We start from the raw sequence: 20,865 nt of genomic DNA, 5'->3' as shown, positions 1-20,865 counted from the left end.
AAGTCAAGTCAAGTCAACTTTTGTTGTCGTTTCAACCATAACTGCTGGTATAGTGCACAGTAAAAATGAGACAACAATTTTCAGGACCATGGTTTACATGACACAGTACAAAAAACTAGACTGAACTACGTAATAAAAAAAAACACAGAGAAAGCTACACTAGACTACAGACCTACACTGGACTGCATAAAGTGCACAAAAACAGTGCAGGCATTACAATAAATAATAAACAGGACAGTAGGGCAAGGTGTCAGTCCAGGCTTCGGGTACTGAGGAGTCTGATAGCTTGGAGGAAGAAACTGTTACATAGTCTGGTCGTGAGAGCCCGAATGCTTCGGAGTCTTTTCCCAGACGGCAGGAGGGAGAAGAGATTGTATGAGGGGTGCATGGGGTCCTTCATAACGCTGTTTCCTTTGTAGATGCAGCATGTAGTGTAAGTGTCCGTGATGGCAGGAAGAGAGACCCTGATGATCTTCTCAGCTGACCTCACTATCCGCTGCAGGGTCTTGCGATCCGAGATGGTGCAATTTCTGAACCAGGCAGTGATGCAGCTGCTCAGGATGCTCTCAATACAACCTCTGTAGAATGTGATGAGGATGGGGGGTGGGAGATGGACTTTCCTCAGCCTTTGCAGAAAGTAGAGACGCTGCTGGGCTTTCTTTGCTATGGATCTGGTGTTGAGGGACCAGGTGAGATTCTCCCTCAGGTGAACACCAAGAAATTTGGTGCTGTTTACGATCTCTACCGAGGAGCTGTCGATGTTTAGCAGGGAGTGGTCGCTCCGCTCCCTCCTGAAGTCAACAACCATCTCTTTTGTTTTGTTCACATTAAGAGACAGGTTGTTGGCTCTGCACCAGTCCGTTAGCTGCTGCACCTCCTCTCTGTAAGCTGACTCGTCATTCTTATTACAATAAGACCTTAATGTAAAGGATCTACAGTAACTTTGGCCTCTGCCTGGATGCCAGGGTTTACTGGCAGAATGGGACTCTGGGTGATCTGTGCATTTTGCTGTTAATTTGATGTAAGGATTGCAGCACAAAAATCCTTTCCTTTATTCAGACTTCAACTGTCTTCAATTTTCACTGTTTATTGACTTTCCCTATTATTCAGAAGTACAGAATCTTTGTGGTTATCAGCGTGATTCCTGTTTTTGTAGGAATTCTTCTACGACATTAAGCACAGCGACTTGGCCAAGAAAACCTTGGAGCTGTCTGTGTGGGATTACGATATTGGCAAAGCCAATGATTATATTGGTAAGTAATGACTTGGACTGATTTTACTGAAGGGAGTATAGCTCAGCTTCTAGACTTTAGCATTTAAATGTTTTTAGTTTATAGATTAATTCCTGTGGAATCAAAATCCATATATTTGAGGTTTTCACAATTATCACAGTTCTCTCTGGACACTGACATTTGATGCAATATGAGCAGTTCCACATTCAATTCCTCTTTTTGTGACAGATGCAATGATCCAGTCCATGTCTTTCAATATATCCATTCACAATTTCATCTCATTCTGTTATTGTTAGATACTACCCACTAGGCTTGAACAGGTAACTTATGAACTGGCCTAAAGCATCTTGATTTCCTCAGGTATTTTAAACCTCGGGATTGAAGAAATTGTGTTCTTTTTGCTTTAATGATCTGGCTGTTTTAATTTAGCTCCTTCAGCCTGACTTAGCACTCTCACTTTCTGTCACCCTGTGAGAATTACTACAGAAAATAACTTCCTAAAAATGCCCTGATAAGCTCCCCCTTTGCAGTAAATGCTCCTGGATTATTTATTTCTTTAATCAAAGAAGAGCCCGATTACTGTTTAAGAGTTCTTATTAATTTTTTCTTAGGGGGCAGTTGCTAGTTGTTTCAGACATTGTACTTGACTCTAGATGAATCATAAAGTGTTCCTCTCATTAGTCGCCATATGGTATCAGGTACTTAGTCATCTAAGCCATGAAATTGAGTTATTGTCATACAGAACTAACCGAGCTTCAGCCCATCTGTCTGCCTCCGCTACTGAGCACCCAATTAAACTAATTTAGCACTAAACCCAATTTATCCTCTCCACATTCCCATCAATTGCACACAAAATACAGAAGGAACTCAGCAGGTCAGGCAGTACCAATGAAGAGGAATAAACAGTGAATGTTTTGGGTCATGACTTTTAAGCAGGACTGTAAAGGAAGGTGGAAGAAGCCAGAGTTGTTCTCTGGATCTCCAGCATCTGCAGAATCCATTGTGCTCCCATCAATTTCCACCACCCCCCCCCCCCTCCAATTTTATCACTCAAAGTAAGGATCAATTCGCAGTGACCAATTTACAAGGTCATGATGTACTGTACAGAAGCAAAATTGGCCCATCAAGCCTGTTTTGTCTTTCAGTCATGGTTGACAATACTCCTGCCTTAACACCTTATCAATCAGAGCCTATCAATCTATGTCTTAAATACGCCCAATGACTTAGGCTACACAGCCCTCTGAGACAATGAAAATCCTCCTCATCTCAGTATTAAAAGGACATCAGAGGACACACCACAAATTAACAGTGCACTGATGATGTCTCTTCATATGGTGACGAAATGTTTGCAGATGGCTTGCCAAGATCGGAGAACAACTCAACCCAACCATTAATCACCCGAGTTACACATTTTCCAAATTATTTCCAAGGATGTCCCTTATTTGGAGGCTTCTTACCAACTAACGTGCATGTCTTTGGGATGTGGGAAAGAACTGAAGTACCAGGGAAAACCACATGCTCACCCCAACAAAGACAGCATCAGAGGTCAGGTCTGAACTTGGGGCACTGGAGCCATGAAGCTGTGGCTCTACTAGCTGTATCTCTGTCCTGTTGCTTAATCACATGATTCTTTGTCACATGAAGGAAATTCTAAAGCAAGTCACTTGAAAGTTTCCTTGTTGCAGAACAGCTTTTGCTTTGCCAAACACAGCTCACAGTCTCAGTCTAAGTAAAATAGAGGCAGTTTAAATGGAGTAATTTAATGAACTGTGTTTCAGAAGAAATAAAATATCTCTAGCACGTTGGTGTTAGTGTGTTTGTCCAGGTGAACAGTTTCATAAGGATGGGCCCACATCTCCAAATCAGAAAGTTGTAGGTTCAAGTCCCATTTGAGGACCATGTTCAAAAGTCAAGGCTAAAATTCCAATGTGTTGAGTATGCCCCACACTGCCAAAAGTGCTGTCGCAGAGATTCTATCTGTCCAGTAAAAAGGTTGAAAAAGATTCCAGGAGGCTAACTGTAAAAAGGAGAAGTATTTATCTCTGGGTCCAACCAATAACTTTCCTTCAACCAATATCACTGAACCAGTACAGCTGAATTTAGAGAGCCCCATCTAGATATTATGATGTCTCAGGTATATGCTGCAGGTCACCCGTCCTTACCTTCTTACCTCATTTCCTGTTTCTACTTTCTGGCCTTATAATTGTGTTTATTCCATCTTTGCATGGAATACAGCTGAAGTTTAACATGCTAAATCCATGCAGCTTAACAGTCCAAAGCACTGTTGTTCTTTGTACAGGCAAGACCTATCCTCTAGATCTTTCTTTTGGATAGTGACTTGGAGTTGTCTGAAAGACCTGCCTCCAAACATCAGACAAGGTGCTCAACAGACCAGGCAGTTTCTCCGAAGGAAAATAGACAGTCAACATTTTGGATTGATAGCTTTTAATGCAGTTTGACCCAAAATGTCAGCTGTCCATTTCCCTTCAAGGTACTGCCTGATCCATTAGGTTCCAGCAGCACTTACTTGTCACTCCAGATTACAGTGTCTGCAGCCTCTGGTGTCTCTACCTCTCCAAGTTCTTTAATAGACACCAGCCACTATTAACCACATAGTTAAGTCTTATTAAACTGCAGAAATGGGAACTCCCGTGACTAATGAGGTTAGTTTGTTAGTTACTGCCTGTTATGCCGCTGGTGATTCAAGCAGCAATGAAGATACTGTGGCGACCCACTTTCTGGACAGGCGAACCGGCTCACAAATAGCCAGCGTGCGTGGGGGGAGACTTTGGTAATGCACTTCTGATGTCATTTCTGCCCGGAGAGGGTGGGTGCTAGGGATTAACTGCCAGCGCCGTGAAGTTTGAATAAACTAGTCTCCAAACGACTTACCGACTGCGTGTCATTATTTCAGCGCTGTGAGTAGCACATCGCTACATTGGTGACCCCGACGGTCCAAACGGGATTTGGACCAAAGATGACCGACTCTTCATCTGTTCACGCAGTTTCACTAAAACTGCCGACTTTCTGGACGCTGCGACCACGCGTGTGATTTAGCCAAGCAGAAGCCCAGTTCCAGATTCGGCAGATATCCTCTGATTCCATGCGTTACTACCACGTGGTGAGCGCCCTTGACCAGGAGACGGCCGCCCAGGTTGCGGATTTCATACAATCGCCCCCGGAAGAAGGCAAATATGAAGCATTCAAAGTGCTGCTCATTGGGACCTTTGGCCTCTCCCGGCATGAGCGAGGTGCCCGCCTGCTTCACCTGGACGATTTGGGAGACAGACTGCTGTCAGCATTGATGAACGAGATGCTGTCCCTGGCTGATGGACACAAGCCCTACCTCATGTTCGAGCAAGCATTCCTAGAGCAACTGCCCAAGGACATACATCTGCTGCCGGCCGACGCAGATTTCAGCGACCCCCGGAAGGTGGCAGCCCGGGCAGACGTGCTGTGGAAAGCCAAGAGGGAGAGCGTGGCGTCCGTTGGTCAGATTACCAGGCCATGTGCCCAACAGCGGACCAGACCAGGCCCGGCACACAACACAGAGTACAGACTGGTACATGCCGAGACTTCCCAGACGTTCTCCCTGGGTGAAGCCAAGTTGCTGGCCCCACACCTGGACTCCGTCACGCTGTCGGACAATGAATTCACTAGAATCCTGGCGGACTTTCCATCGATTCTGGCACCGCAGTTCACGGCAGCCATGCCCAGACACGGGGCACAGCACCACATTCCGACCCAGGGACCACCCCTCCACACCCGTGCACGAAGGCTCCCCCTGGAAAAGCTCCGCCTGGCGAAGGAGGAGTTCAAGAGGATGGAGGAATTGGGGATCGTACGGAGGTCCGACAGCCCATGGGCCTCCCCCCTGCACATGGTGCCCAAAGCAGCCGGGGGTTGGAGACCATGCGGCGACTACCGCAGACTGAATGAGGTTACCACTCCAGACCGCTACCCCGTGCCGCACATACAGGACTTTGCAGCAAACCTGCACGGGGCAAGAATCTTTTCCAAAGTAGACCTCGTCCGGGGATACCACCAAATCCCGGTGCACCCTGAAGACATCCCCAAAACAGCACTCATCACCCCGTTCAGGCCTGTTTGAGTTCCTCCGAATGCCGTTCGGCCTGAAGAATGCTGCACAGACGTTCCAGCGGCTAATGGACGTGGTGGGACGCGACCTGGACTTTGCGTTCATCTATTTGGACGACATCCTTATAGCCAGCAGTTGTCGTCAGGAGCATCTGTCCCACCTCCGCCAGCTCTACTCCCGCCTGAGTGATTTCGGCCTCACGATCAACCCGGCCAAATGCCAGTTCGGTCTCAATACCATCGACTTCCTGGGCCACAGGATTACCAAAGACGGGGCAACACCTCTGCCCGCCAAGGTAGACGCGATCCGCCACTTTGCCCGGCCCAACACGGTTAAAGGCCTGCAGGAGTTCGTTGGTAAGGTGAACTTCTACCATCGTTTCCTCCCCTCAGCAGCCCGTATCATGCGCCCTTTGTACACCCTGATGTCGGGTAAAGGCAAGGACATTACTTGGGACGAGGAGGCCGCGGCCGCTTTCGTTAAAGCCAAGGAAGCCTTGGCAGATGCCGCGATGCTGGTGCACCCCAGCACAGACATTCCGACCGCCCTCACGGTGGACGCATCTGACACAGCAGTCGGTGGGGTGCTGCAGCAGCTCACCGAGGGGCGCTGGCAACCCCTGGCGTTCTTCAGCAAGCACCTACGACCACCCAAACTCAAGTACAGTGCTTTCGACTGGGAGCTGTTGGCACTGTATCTGGCAATCCGGTATTTCAGGTACTTCTTAGAAGGCAGGCCATTCACCACGTTCACGAAGGTGTCCGATCCCTGGTCGGCTCGCCAGCAGCGACATCTGTCCTACATCTCCGAGTACACGATGGACATCCAGCATGTCTCAGGAAAGGACAACATCATGGCGGATGCACTCTCCAGACCAGCTGTCCAGGCCCTGTCCCTGGGGGTGGACTATGCAGCACTGGCAGAGGCGCAGCAGGCAGACGACGAGATGCCCAGCTACAGGACCGCAGTCTCGGGTTTGCAGCTGCAGGACTTTCTCGTAGGCCCAGGTGAGAGGACCCTCCTGTGCGACGTGGCTACCAGCCAACCTCGCCCCATTGTCCCGGCAGCCTGGAGACGGCGAGTTTTCGACTCCATACACGGTTTGGCGCACCCATCTATCAGGACAACCGTCCGGCTGGTCTCCAGCAAGTTCGCGTGGCACGGACTTCGCAAGCAGGTCAGTGAATGGGCCAGAACGTGCACGCAGTGCCAAACAGCCAAGGTGCAGCGGCACACTAAAGCCCCGCCGCAGCAGTTCGAACCCACCCACCGGAGGTTCAACCACATTCATGTGGATATCGTGGGCCCCCTACCAGTGTCCTGAGGAGCACGGTACCTCCTAACTATGGTAGACTGGTTCACGAGGTGGCCAGAGGTGGTCCCGCTCACCGACACATCTGCCGATTCCCGCACCCGGGCACTGATCGCAACCTGGGTAGCACGCTTCGGGGTACCGGCCCACATTACCTCCGACAGAGGTGCCCAGTTCACCTCCAGCCTGTGGTTGGCTGTGGCCAGCCTGTTGGGAACGCAGCTACACCACACAACTGCCTACCACCCACAGTCGAACAGACTGGTGGAACGCTCCCACCATCACTTGAAGTCGGCTCTCATGGCCCGCCTGAGAGGACCTAACTGGGTGGATGAGCTTCCCTGGGTCCTGCTTGGAATTCATACAGCGCCCAAAGAGGATCTGCACGCCTCGTCGGCCAAGTTGGTGTACGGCGCGCCCTGGCCGTCCCGGGAGAGTTCATACCAGCCCCAAGGGGGCAAGAGGAAGAACCCGCAGCAGTCCTGGACAGACTACGCGAAAGGCTCGGCAACCTGGCCCCCGTACCGACTTCACAGCACGGATGGACCCCGACTCATGTACCCAAAGACCTGCAGAACTGTAAGTTTGTGTTTGTACGAAGGGGCGGACACCGGGCACCACTACAGCGGCTGTACGAGGGGCCGTTCAAGGTGATCAGCAACAATGGGTCCACGTACGTTCTGGACATTGGGGGGAAAGAGGAGGATTTCATGGTGGACCAACTCAAACCAGCCCATGTGGACTTGGCGCAGCCGGTGGAGGTTCAGGCATCGCGGCGCAGAGGCAGATTTCCCAAACAGAGACTGATCCAGACTGAGGACATTGGGGGGTGTATCGCCGGTTCTGAGGGGGGGGGGTTATGTGGCGACCCACTTTCTGCGCAGGTGAACTGGCTCACAAATAGCCAGCGCGCGGGGGGAGACTTTGGTAATGCACCTCTGACGTCATTTCCGCCCAGAGAGGGTGGGCGCTAGGGATTAAATGCCAGCGCCGCGAAGTTTGAATAAACTAGTCTCGAAATGACTTACCGACTCCGTGTCATTATTTCAGCGCTGTGTGTAGCACATCGCTACAATATTCCATCTCTCTCTGTCTTTGGTCATCTTCTATTGTGCACCCGTGTGGTACAGAGTCCTCACTTCTGTCTCTACAGTACAGTGCCAAGTTGTCTTTGGTCTCCCGCGTTTCCTCCACCTTCAGGAGTCTATTGGAGTGCTGTCTTGATGATGGAGTTGGCCTCTCTTCTTGTTACCTGCTCAATCCATATACAAAAGTTCCTCTTGGTGATTGCGGCCATGTCCTCTTGATGATATTGAAGGAGTAGAAGGTGGTTTGGAGTTTTATTTTGGCCATAAAATGCAGAGGATCTTCTGGAGGCTCTTGGTCTAGAATGATGGCAGCTTGGCAAGGTCGCTATCTGTCGTGTGCCAACATTCTGACCCATACTGGAGTGTGGACAGAACACAGCTCGGGTACAGCTTCACCTTGGTGTGGTCGCTGTACTTGGTTGATCCTCATATGTTGCTTATTTATCTGAAGACGTTTCTAGCTGAGGTGAGTGGTATTAATCATCATTAGGTGTGAAAGGCAGTGCTACTATTCATAATGATCAAGTCATTAGACTGGTATCTGGAGAGAAAGTTAAATTGAACCGCAGCAGCTGCATAATTTAAATTCAAGTAATTCAACAAATGTGGAATGTTAACAAAAGCTAGTTAACAAAATGGTAAACACAAGCAATTCTGCAGATGCTGGAAGTCCAGAGTAACACACACAAAATGCTGGATGAACTCAGGAGGTCAGGCAACATCTACGGAAAAGAATGAATAGTTGATGTTTCTGGCGAAGACCCTTCATTGAAGTTACCATGTAATTGTAACCCCAAAACTACTAGCTTGCTGTATTAAAAACAACAGTTTCACTCTTTCTCTTGGAGAAAGTAATCTGTCATTCTTATCTAACTACACATGACATTGTGCCAATCGGCTGAAAGAGTGCTGAAAGCTTAGAGAAGGGCAATAAATAGTATTTATATTTCAGGAAGAAATCTAAATAAAAATCATCTTGCATTAGTAGGGTTGTATTGCATGTCAGATCTCATTTAGTGGATGGTGGATCCCTAATTGGAATTCTATAACTTGCCTCTCTCTAAACCAGTGACAGTGGTCTAAGGCCATAAAAGTAGCATCGGGTATTTTCGCTTAGCTGCAACTTATTTCATTATTTCAGGTATCAGAATGTCAGCATTTGGTATCTTGTAGATCTCTTTATTTGACACGCTAGAAGAGCCATGCCAAGCAACTTACGCAGTGCTGTTGATGTTCTAAAGTTATGCTGAGGAACAAAATTGATCACCATTAGATATTTAGTCAAGGTCCTTAAGAGGAACTTCATCACTGATGTGCCTGAAATGGAATAAACTTCTCCCTCTTGAGTCCAATGAGCGGAGGAGGAAGGCCCAGATTCTTATCCCTTGCAACTGTGTCTAGCACTCCTCAGAGGAGCCAGAGTGAAAGATCTCTGATTGAACTCATCCCCTGAGTACGACATCCATCTCTCACAGAAACCCCCTTTTCAACAATGTCTTCAGTTTCTTGGCAGTGCACACAAGGACGGAGTGAGTTTGTAAAATAATTTTCCATCATATAAACCCTCAGTTGGTTCCAAATGAAAATAATCACAATAACAACTCCTAGAGTTTGAAATGGGGAAAGCAAGTCATTTAGGAACGGCAAAGCTGAGAGTCTGAGAACTTCTGTGATCTTTCTGGACCACTGAGTTTAGAGGGGACCTCTGTGACCAGCAGGACATTCATCTCCTCCTCTCCTTACCCCGTGTTCCTACCTCACTTCTATATCCATGTTATGACCTCATCATTGTGTTTGTCACAAGTTTTGGAATTCAGTGGGGAAAAAAAACAAAATAAAAACAATATGAAAGGAATCTACAAAAAAGAGAAAACCTGAAAAGCTAGAAATCCAATTGAGCATCAGATTCTGCTAACTGAAACATCCTATTTACAAGCTTGGGTGAGCAGCAGATCTATCGAGCAGGAGAAAAAAAGGCTTAAATATAGAAGTTAAAAGTACAGACTTGTAAATTGCTCTCATTCTGATATGACTATGATGTTTAACTATTTTTATAAATGTTACTGTAAGGAGCAGAATCATTATGTGGTTTGAAGTTTTATTTAAAATAGGATGGTGCAGGGCTGAGGGGTTGTTCAGAACTCAGAGGTTTAAGGGTTTGAAGGATCAGGATAGAGAACGTAAAAAAGGTCAATCATTCCACTGCTAGAGACAGGGAAACATGAGAATACCAAAGGCTCCAGCAAGAAATCCAAGCCGTCTTCTTACGTTCACCAACCACAACTGCACCTCCATCAATCCCCATGCCCATTCTCACTTCTGCCTATCCCAACCTCACTCCCCCCACCCTCATTTCCACCATTCCCCATGCCCACTTAGTCTTAACTCCCACCACCATCCCTACCAACACCCACCTCACCCCACCACCTCCATCTTCCACCAGCCACTACACCCATTACCATCTCCAGCCACCCCAGTCTCACTCCCACCACCCCAACATCAGCACGACTCTATCCAACCTCGTCTATCCCACCATCCCAACCTTATCTCTGCCACTCCCACTCCTACTATCCACCCCCACCATCACCACCTCCATTATTCCCCAACATCACCATTCTCTTATCCACAAAAACACACTGCAGACCCCAACATACACCATCTCCAATAAACACCCATGCCCATCAAGCCCAGCCCCAGCATATTATTGCTACTCAGACAGGTGGAAAATCAGAAACACAGCTATCAGTATTTTCTGCAGGAACTATTTATTTTGAAGTTCCCTCTCTGAATTTCAAATGCCACTCATTTACAATAGGCATTCACGTACTGGGCTATTCCCCAAGGTGCATATTCATTCTGATACCTTCAGGTGGCGTGTCTCACAACATGTCTGAAGCAGAAAGCGGACGAAATTCCCTCAAATCAAGACTGATCTGCTGGCTGCTTTTCGTATTTTCCTTATATAAAAAGAAAATACCAAAAGCAGACAGCAGGTCAGAGGTCAGTATGTATATATATTTTTCCAGTTATGGTTTGACAGTTAACATTTTCTATAGTTTCAATAAGGGGTGTGACAGCCAGTTGATTGGTTCCATTGTCAACCTAGTTTTAGACTAGTTTTCATGAGATCCAGGACCAAACCTGTCCTAAGAAAGTCACTCATTACAACAACAATATACATTTATTTCTCAACATCTTTGAGAAGTAAAACATTGTAAAAATTATCAGGATGTTCAAATTAGAGCATATTGAACTGAGCAAAAATATGGATTCTTTCTTGATAAAGGGTCTCATTTCAGAGCTTTCCTATCTGAGTTATGTATGCAGACAAAAACATAGCCTGACCCTTACGGTTAACAAAGAAGAAATGTGAAGGGATTAGCTGCAGATCTTGGACCTGGTATTGGATAGAAATGTTCATCTTGTCCAAGAGTAGTGGTAGTCCAGCTGCTGTGATTGGAGAGCAACTTTTATTTTATTCTTTGTTTGATTCTGTCTCTGATGGTATATGCATATAACACCTTGTTCCTCCCCTCTGTATTAGGCAGTATTATTCTGGGCATTAACGCCAAAGGAGACTGCTTGAAGCATTGGTACGAGTGCCTGAAGAACAAGGATAAGAAGACTGAGCGCTGGCATACCCTATATAATGCAAATCCCATTCCCAGTGACTGAGTAAATACCCGCCACAGCCTATGATTTACTCTCCCAACATTTCTCATTTCCCTTCTCCTTCCTCTTCTCTGTTCCTCTCATTCTGCTCAAAATACTTTGATGAAGGGTCACCATCTTCCTGTTTAACCAACGTTTTGTTTACATGCTAGATATATGCTGCCATCATCCCTATGGAACACCATCATGCCAGACATGTTAACCCATTGCCCTGAGAAAAATTATGCATTTTCTTTTTTGTCACCTCATAAAAATGGGTGTCAAATTATATACTGGAAATACTCTGTCCCATTAAGTTACTACATGGATTCGTGTCTCTATCAAGATCTTTAAATTCTTTCTGGTAAAAACCTGTTCAACTACATATTGACCTGAAGGGACTATCAGTTTCCACAATTCTTGCCCATGGCTACAGATACACACATTGTGACAGGAGATCCAACTACAGCCTGGGTGAAGCAGCCCTAATTTCCAACTTCTTGTGCTAACTACACTAACCAGAATACATCTTCCCATTGAAAGCAAATTTTGGGAAATAATCCATCTGGTTTCTGACCTTATTTTCTAAATTGCACATGTAGTGAAAAGTGCTTCTGAAGTGTGACTAGTCCTCATGGTGAGATGGCTTCTGTTCAGAGTTTTTAAGGAAGGAAGTAGGAAGTGATATTACAAATACCCTCAACATAATCTGCCAAAGCTGTCAGTTTGGGAACAGATTCATTAAACTGAAAAATTATGTATGACTCTTTATCAAAGATGACAGAAGAGTTTCAGGGAATTAGATACCAGTCAGCCTATATTCTAGAATCTGTAGCTAATGACTGAGTCATGAATCTCTTGTAAATTTTCAGTTGATCAACCTATGTGTGACTAATGCCTTTGATTGAAGATTTATTGAATAGATATCAAGATAGTGACTGGGGAATGTCTCTAGATGTTCTTTCTATTGTCTTGTAGGTCATCTTAATGGTCATCTATGGTCATTAGATGAAGCCCGTTGTTGAGATTATTTGCTAGAATTGAAACTCTGGAAACAGAAGGCAATTTATTGAGCAAGCTAAGGAATTTTCCAACAGCAAGATAATCAGCAGGGAGTCAAATTGGCAGCGCCTGACACTGCGTTCCTCTAGGATCTGGGTTGAGTTGAGAACCATTTACTATATTTATAAACTACTTAAATGATTTTTAAAAACCTTTTATTTAAATTTACTGACATCATAGAAGATTATAAGCAGTATAGATGGAAGCATTAGATTTCAAAGAGATCTTAATGAACACAGGACAAAACTGTGTCAAATGTCAGCATGGAAGAACACTAGGACACCCATTTTGGAGATTAAAAAAATAAAGCACTTCCAAAATATTGAAAAACTGTAGGCAATGGATATCCATTGTAAGCATTAAGGGAGAGATCAATGAAATCATATAATGAAAATATCATGGAAAGGTTAAAAAGCCAATGGAAGGTTGGTTTTTACGTTTGGAGGTCTGGTGGAGAGTGAAGATATCTTTTTATCTCCTAAGCTACAGCTGTACAAAACCTTAGTTGGGTAGTCCTGGGATCCATCCTTTAGGAAGGGCATATAGGCTTGATGTAGGTACTCCATTTCTTATCTGAGCTTCAATAAACAAATAAACAAACCGGGGTCATAATCCATTGAATTTAGCAGTAGTAGAAGTATTGTCTTTGCGGCAGCAGTACATTGCAATACATAATATTAGAGCAAAAACATGAATTAAAGTATATATGTAAAATAGTTAAATAAGCAATGCAAAAATAATGAAAAAGTAGTGAGTTAGTGTTCATGGGTTCAATGTACATTCAGAAATCGGATGTTAAAGGGGAAAAATCTGTCCCTGAATCGTTGAGTGTGCGCCTTCAGGCTCCTGTACCTCGTCCCTGATGATAACAATGAGAAGAGGGCATGTCCTGTGTGATGGGGGTCTTTAATGATGTATACCACCATCATTTGTTAATCTTGGATTTAGAGAATGATAAGTTAGTTGAGTGTAAATTCTCTGGCGGGTATCTGTCAGTTGATCACAAATAAATCGTGATTACATTGAATAGTGGAACAGGTTCTGGGATAAAATATTACACTCCTGTTCTGATATGTTTAGTCTAAAAGCTATATAAGTCTGAATCAGAGTCTAAGGAAGGCCCCATCAGCTCAGAATGGAAAGGCGATCAAGTCAGGAGCAACGCTGTTGAGAAGGTGGTGGGATGATTTCAAAGAAACATTGTTTTTCCTTCTCTTCTCCAGCCTTGTTAAGCAGCTCTCCTTCAGCCACCTGGTGAACGAGGAGGCATTTCTAGCATATCACAGTTTTACTCCCAGAATAGCATCTGCAGAATCTGATGATTATCTCCAGTGCAAAGGCAGTATTGACCAAACTGCCCAGAAAAGACTTTAATTAAACAATATTGGTGTCCAGGCTAATAATAATCTTTTGGAAATATCTCCAGTTCCTGCGTCTAACACTCAAGAGTTGGAGCATTGATCTCACCTTGTGTAAAAAACATCACCAGTTTTCTGAAATTATTATTTTTACTGAGGCTTAGACCTCCCTTAATCAAACCCCAGGCTAGGTTAACAGACCAAACTCAAAGGTAAAATATATTCCATTCTGGTGTGTGAAGCTGCAATGGGTAATCTTGCAATGCTCTTTTATCTCTGTAACCCTGATCACAAAATCACTGGAAGCAAGGACATGACGTAAATGGGAGGGAGTTCTGCACTCAGGCTGCCTCTAATCATAATAATAAAGCACAACATTAAAATGAAGGACAACTACCCTGAATACATGGGATATGAGGCAGAGAAGCAGGGTACTGGGACCACCAAGTCAGGCTGGTGATATGTGCTATACCAGTATACTCCCAGCTTATCGAATCCTATCAATATACCTTTGTACTTACTTCTTCCTCTTCTGCTAATGTAGTCTCCTTATAATTCAAACTTGTTTGATGTAATTTCCAGCACACAAGTATAAAGGAAAACAAAATACTCTGGTTCCGATGCAGCAGAAAAATAACACAATAAAATAAAGAACACAAAATAATACAAAAACACAATAAATATAAATAAACAAGATAGCTTGGACACTTAGATCATCCATAAAGTGATGCTAGACAGAGGAGTGTCTGTACATAAGTTGACTAACAGGAAGTGATAAAGCTGGGGATGTGGAGAGGTGAGTTAGTGGGTAGAGGTGTTGATCAGCGTTACTGCTTAGTCAAATATAGCTATTTTTGACTCTGGTGGTCCTGGTTTGGATGATATGTACTTATTTCCCCGGTATAGATAAAGGTATCTTTTTATCCATATGAGACAATTCTGTGGAATTGATTTATAAGTAATGTAAATAATTGTTTCCAAATGGTTAATTGTAAAAATTAATATTAGCACAGTTGCCACATGGAAGATTCAGGAATGCTAAGCTGTAGTTACAGTGCACAGCCCTCTCCCTCCACCCCACCCCAGCCCACTCCTATATCCAGCGATTGATTCATCAGCTTGTAAGTTAACTGTGCAAGGGGGGAGTTGAAGCTTACTGTATGTTTCCACGCACTGCCAAGATCGGTGGGCCCATTGGCAGTTGGAATGACAACAGTTGGTTACTAGAAATGTGGGGATAACTCGGAAAAGGGTAGTGGCTGCTGCTGATGAATATCTAACATCACACGGGGATGTGAACTCCTCGCACCACTTGGGAGATGGGTGGCGCTCGGCAGCAGGGCCATCGTCAGCAGCAAACCCCGCCCTCTCCCGACACTGCAGCTCTGTCAGGATTGCTGGGGACCTCTGCACTGGAGCACGGTGGGGTGGTTAGGCACAGCAGTGATTCTGGCAGAGGGGTGAGGCCTCACGGGATAGCTGGTTGGTGTGCATCCACTCAGACCTACCTCGGTGCACGGCCTTCTCATGGATCTGTGACTCAGTCCAAAGCATTCACATTCAGCTGAAACAGAATCAAGATCTGGTTTATTGTCACTTACATAAGTCATGAAATGTGTTGCAGTGCAGGGATAACAAATTCCAAAGTTTCAATAATAATTTTAAAAACGAAGGAATAACAAGGCAGCATTCATGAGTTCATAGACCATTCAGAAATCTGATGACAGAGGAGAAGTAACTGTTCCTAAAACATTGAATTGTACGTCTTTAAGCTCCTGTGCTTCCTCCCTGATGGCAGTAGTGAGAAGAGAGTATGTCCGGGATGGTGAGGGTCCTTCATGATGTATGCTAGCTTTTTGAGGCACCAGTTTTTCAAGATGTCCTTGATGATGGGTAGGCTTGTGTCCATGATGAAATTGGCTCAGTCTACAATTCGCTGAAGCCTCTTACGATCCTGTGCCTCCACATCCAACGGTGACGTAACCAGTTAGAATGCTCTCCACGGTACATCTGTAGAAATTTGCTCGAGTCTTTGGTGACATACAAAATCTCCTCAAACTCCTAATGAAATATAGATGCTGGCATGCCTTCATCATTATATCAATACACTAGGGTCACCATAGATAGGTCGTTGCTTTGGTTACTGGGCTTGGCTCTTTGCATCATCCATGGAGACATTCCCAATTATTACCCTGACTAATTCAGTCACTTGTATTGTGGAAATTAATTTTGCCTGGTGTGATAATGCCAATTCAATAACAATATCTGCTAGCACAATTGAATGCTCACATCCAGGCATTTCTTTAGTAATGGGTAGAAAATCTTGGGACCTTCTGTTAATTTCAATGGGTATGCATGACCTGGAGAAGGGAATTTTAAGCAGAATCTCCAGTCATGGACATGGTAAGAAGCTGAACATTGCCACCAATTCAGAAAAAATAGGTCTGTTAGTTGATGGGTCAGTGGGTATAAAGAGTGTATCAGTCAGCATACAAAGGTTGGTGATAAAACATAAGACATAGGAGCAGAACTAGGCCATCTGGCCCATCGAGTCTGCTCTGCCATTCAATCATGGCTGGTCCTTTCTCTCTATCTCCTCCTCAACCCCAATTCCCGGCCTTCTCCCTGTAACCTTTGATGCCATGTCCAATCAAGAACCTATGAATCTCTGCCTTAAATACACCCAATGACCTGGCTTCAACAGCTGCGTGTGGCAGCAAATTCCACAAATTCACCACCCTTTGGCTAAAGAAATTTCTCCACATCTCTCTTTTGAAAGGGCACCCCTCCATCCTGTGCGAACATAGTGATATTAATATAAAAGAGGCCATTGAATCTCTTTAGCCATTAAATTGGAAGCTGGCCGACTAGAATTTTAGCTCAGTTTACCTGCCTTGATTATGTTACTTTCCTGTAACTGAAAGCTACTAATTTTGAGATGGGAGTGGAATAAAAAACAAACTACTGCAGAAATTCAGCAGGTAAGGCAATATCTGTGGAGGGAAAAAACAGTTGATGTTTCAGATTGAGACCGTTCGTCAGTTCAGATGAAGGGCCTTGCCCGCTTCCCTCCACAGATGCTGCCTGACCTGCTGAGGCGCTCCAGAAATCACTTTTTTACTCAAGGTTCCAGCATCTGCAAACTCTTGGGAAAATTTCAGGTTATATGTAGGAAGAAAGCGTGGATCATCGTGTACTTACATCTTGGAAAATGAATAAAACCAGCCAGAGCAAACAGACAATGGCTTCTCCTTTTGGATGGCCCTGACTATATTGAGTTGGGGGGCAGTAATGGCTTTTAATTCACCTAATGTCAAAATCTTGCTCCAAAAGAACCAGAATCAGGTTTAATATCACTGGCATATATCATGAAATTTGTTGTTTTTGCAGCAGCAGTAAAATGCAATACATAATAATAGAAAAAAACATGAACTACAGTGGTATTTATATATTAAAAAGTTAAATAAGTAGTTCAAAATCGAAATAAAGAAGTAAAAAGGTAGTGTTCATGTTCATGGGTTCAATGTCCATTCAGAAATCTGATGGCAGAGGGGAAGAAGCTGTTCCTGGATCGTTGAGTGTGTGCCTTCAGGCTTCTGTACCTCCCTGATGGTAGCAGTGAGAACAAGGCATGTCCTGGGTAATGAGAGTCCTTAACGATGGATGCCACTTTTCTGAGGCATCGCTCCTTGAAAAAGCAAACACTATTCAACATTATCAAATTAAAATTTCAGAGTAAGGCACTAATTGTAAAGATAATCTGATGAATGCAGAATGATTTTACTTGAGCTTGATATTGAAGCTGGATGTGATAGATATTGAAGATAAAAGTGAGAGTTCCTTCCATCATTCTTCAAGCCTTCATCATTTCAATGCACTCACCACCTACCAATTAAATATAACAGCACAGCTCCATGTAATAAAATGGCTCTTGAATAGTGCTTGGAATGGGCAGCCGGCGACAGTGGTGGAGGCAGATACGATAGGGTCTTTTAAGAGACTACCAGACAGGTGCATGGAGCTTAGAAAAATAAGGGGCTATGGGTAACTCCAGGTAATTTCTAAGGTAAGGACATGTTCGGCACAGCTTTGTGGGCCGAAGGGCCTGTATTGGGCTGTAGGTTTTCTATGTTTCTATGAAACAGCCCAATGCATTTCATGGGAACAAATGTTTCAATAAGTCGTATAAGGAAATATGACAGTCAAATAAATTGATGTTTAAAAACATCTTGAATTAGGGTATTGAGGGGTAGAAAGGCCTAGAAGGAGTATTCCAGAGCTGTTTTTGGACAGCTGAATGACAAGCAAAATTAGTTTTGTTCTTCAAAGGCTAATTTGTGAACTTCAATTTCAATAATAGAGAAATTGTACTAGCAGTTCTGTTGGTGAAAATAACACCTGAGCCTTTTTTCACATACAACCATAGAGACACAAATTCCAAGTATTAACAGTTAAAACTGAACAATCTGACTACATTTGCAGTGTAATAAATGTTCAGGTCTTTTGCATGAAACCTCCCTGCAACATCTTACAATATGGTATGTTTGCTCTGTCATAATGTAAGAATTGTTGCCTGATACATATATTTTCATTAAAAATGGGGGATGGGGGGGGGAGAAGCCTTTGGAAGAAAATTTGCATTTTACTCAATATTTCCATGAATATTTGTTTATAAGAAATATGCATCCTCTCCAAATAAGACATTTATCAAATAATCATTGTCTTCCAGTTAAAATTCTGATTATGCCAGTGTTAGATCGATAGTGATTGGAAGCTGTTAGTCCTATGAGGATCCCCTATCCACTCTCTGGAGTGTTGGGCTGAATCTGAGGAGTAACTAGAGAGAAACAAAGGGAGTTGTATCGATCTTGAACCACAAGGTGACTCTGAAAAAAGGATACGATACAGTATTTAATCAAATGTGACAGGAATTTCTGGTAGAGGAACATAATTAGATTTTCTTTCTGTTGTATTAATTAGCCATACAGTTTGAACAGTTCTGATATTCTCTCTGGTGCTTCATGAAGCAGCAAGTCTCCATTGAGCTGATTGCTTGATTAAATGCCAATTTAGTTTTCATCCCTGGAGTTGACATTTCAGGTGAATGCTGTCTAGAATAGTGCATTTGTGGACTTTTGTCATGGCATTTACAATGTGCTATTGGGATAACTTTACCCTACATCTGAATTTGTCTATTTTTGTACATAACACAGTCTGGTGCACTGTAGTAGATATGACTGTGCATGTCCTTGAGTAAGTTGGCATAATTAACATTACAGTGTTACAGCACGATGCAGCAATGGTAGTGGGAACAGCATTTCAATTGTGAACCCTGCTTCTAGAGCTTTACATGTCCAGTCTTTGAATCCCAAGTCTGAAGTTGGATCTTTTTTTTTACAAATGGCATTGTGCATACATTTCTCAAAAACTTATTGTAATGTTACGGGAACTCATTTAGATTTGTAGCTGCTAACAACAGCCCTGTCAAAGATCAGCACCGTCCTCTGTTAATCATTCACAGGTAATCTGGTCGAGATTGATCCTGGGTCTAGGTCTGGGGACTCTCATTCCCACTTTGTGAGGCTTCAGGGCTAACTCTGACTCGCTCAGCTTTCAAGAAAACATGCCAAGACTTGCTGATAGCACGTTAATACATGCTGTGCTGCTGCCCAATTGAACAGAGACCCACTGAAGTTCTGTGTGGAGACCCCAAGACTTACTGAAGTCTAAGATTGCATGGAGTTCCCTGCAAGCTTGAATATATGGATTTACAGTTTATGGTTCCCTCAAATAGTGAGCAGGTCCCGTTCATTGTTACCAAATCTTTGCTAATTGTCTTCCATATATGTCTGTTTGGGGGTAGAGATAATTAGAAAAAAGGGAATTGTTAATTGCAAAATGTCTTCTGGCCTTTGCTTTTTAGTGTTCTCTAATCCACAAAACATCTTTTCCACATCTACACCTTTGTGTTTGAGGTAGATCTCTAACAGACCCTGTAATCTCTGTCTCCATGCTTTTCTTCATCTGTCTGTAATCTACTTCCTGCTATGAATTAAGGCAGTGCATGTTGCTCTATATCAGGCACTTCAACAACCACCTAAATTTGGGGCTTTTAAAGGAAATTGGGCGAGAAAAAGTTCTTCAGTGGCAATAGTAATCAAATCTAATTTGATGCTAATATTTTGGAGGTATTAAATCCAAAAATGTGCTTCTGGGTAAAACAAAATCTGTGGTCACCAAAAGATGTTAGAAATGGTCTGTTACACTGTAGCTCCTAGCTCTGTATATAAGCAGCATGTGATACCTTCTTAATCAGCATGTTCAAACTGATTGCCATGGAATCCGCATGATGAATTGGAGTGAATTTAGATTCGAGTATGCATTAAGGGAGCAAAACTTGATTTTGTATTGAGGTGCCCGCAATACTGAGACTGTCTTCCAGTGCATGCAGATATAAAGCTCTATTAACCACTTTGTCCTAATGATGCATATAAAGAGATACCACACATTACTGCCTCACTGTGTTGTTTTATGCATCCACCCTTCCTTTCGTATTACAAGTCTGAAGTTCTATCTATGCTGCTGGTGGGCAAAATCATTGCAGCCCAGAAATCGGACTCATTAGCACGCACAAGTTACATTTAACCTAGGTTAAGTTATGCAATTCTGGACAAAATTGCAGCCATCTGGAAAATGGCTGAGACATTTCTGGGTTTTCCAGGCTGATTCATGCACCCAATAAGCACTGTTCATTTCTGCCCTCACCAACAGAGAGTGGAACTTTTGGCTACAACCTAGAGCCCTCATTAACCATTTACTCTCTAAGTGTGCTACCTTGTTACATCTATATCTATTGATAGGATCTCTGTTGATATCAGAAGGCCAGATGTTAAAACAATACAGGTGACTCAAATGCCTCCCAGGATCCACAGAGTGTGCTACAACTAAATCAGCTCCAACATTCAACACTTGAGATACTCATTCCATGAATCCAGTACTGTATAAAATACAAAGTAAATTTTATTATCTGAGTACATATATGTCCCCACATACAACTGTGAAA

At 43.8% G+C, this 20,865-nt stretch overlaps 1 protein-coding gene across 11 annotated transcripts in view; it reads left to right on the top strand.

The window, feature by feature from the left end:
- LOC140738485 (rabphilin-3A-like) overlaps window positions 1–20,310 on the top strand; it is a 267,048-nt gene extending 246,738 nt beyond the window's left edge. For all 11 annotated transcript variants that reach the window (XM_073065818.1, XM_073065822.1, XM_073065815.1 and 8 more), the window contains 2 exons: window positions 1,157–1,253; window positions 11,276–20,310. In XM_073065818.1, coding sequence (XP_072921919.1) covers window positions 1,157–1,253; window positions 11,276–11,406 — 228 coding nt within the window. In that variant the 3' untranslated portion in view covers window positions 11,407–20,310. The remainder of the gene's footprint in view (window positions 1–1,156; window positions 1,254–11,275) is intronic.
- Window positions 20,311–20,865: the final 555 nt, after the last annotated feature.

The sequence above is a fragment of the Hemitrygon akajei genome, chromosome 14, assembly GCF_048418815.1.
Source record: "Hemitrygon akajei chromosome 14, sHemAka1.3, whole genome shotgun sequence".
Classification (NCBI taxonomy): domain Eukaryota; kingdom Metazoa; phylum Chordata; class Chondrichthyes; order Myliobatiformes; family Dasyatidae; genus Hemitrygon; species Hemitrygon akajei.
The sequence above is the reverse complement of the archived record's forward strand: the minus strand, read 5'-3'. Positions and strand labels throughout refer to the sequence as shown.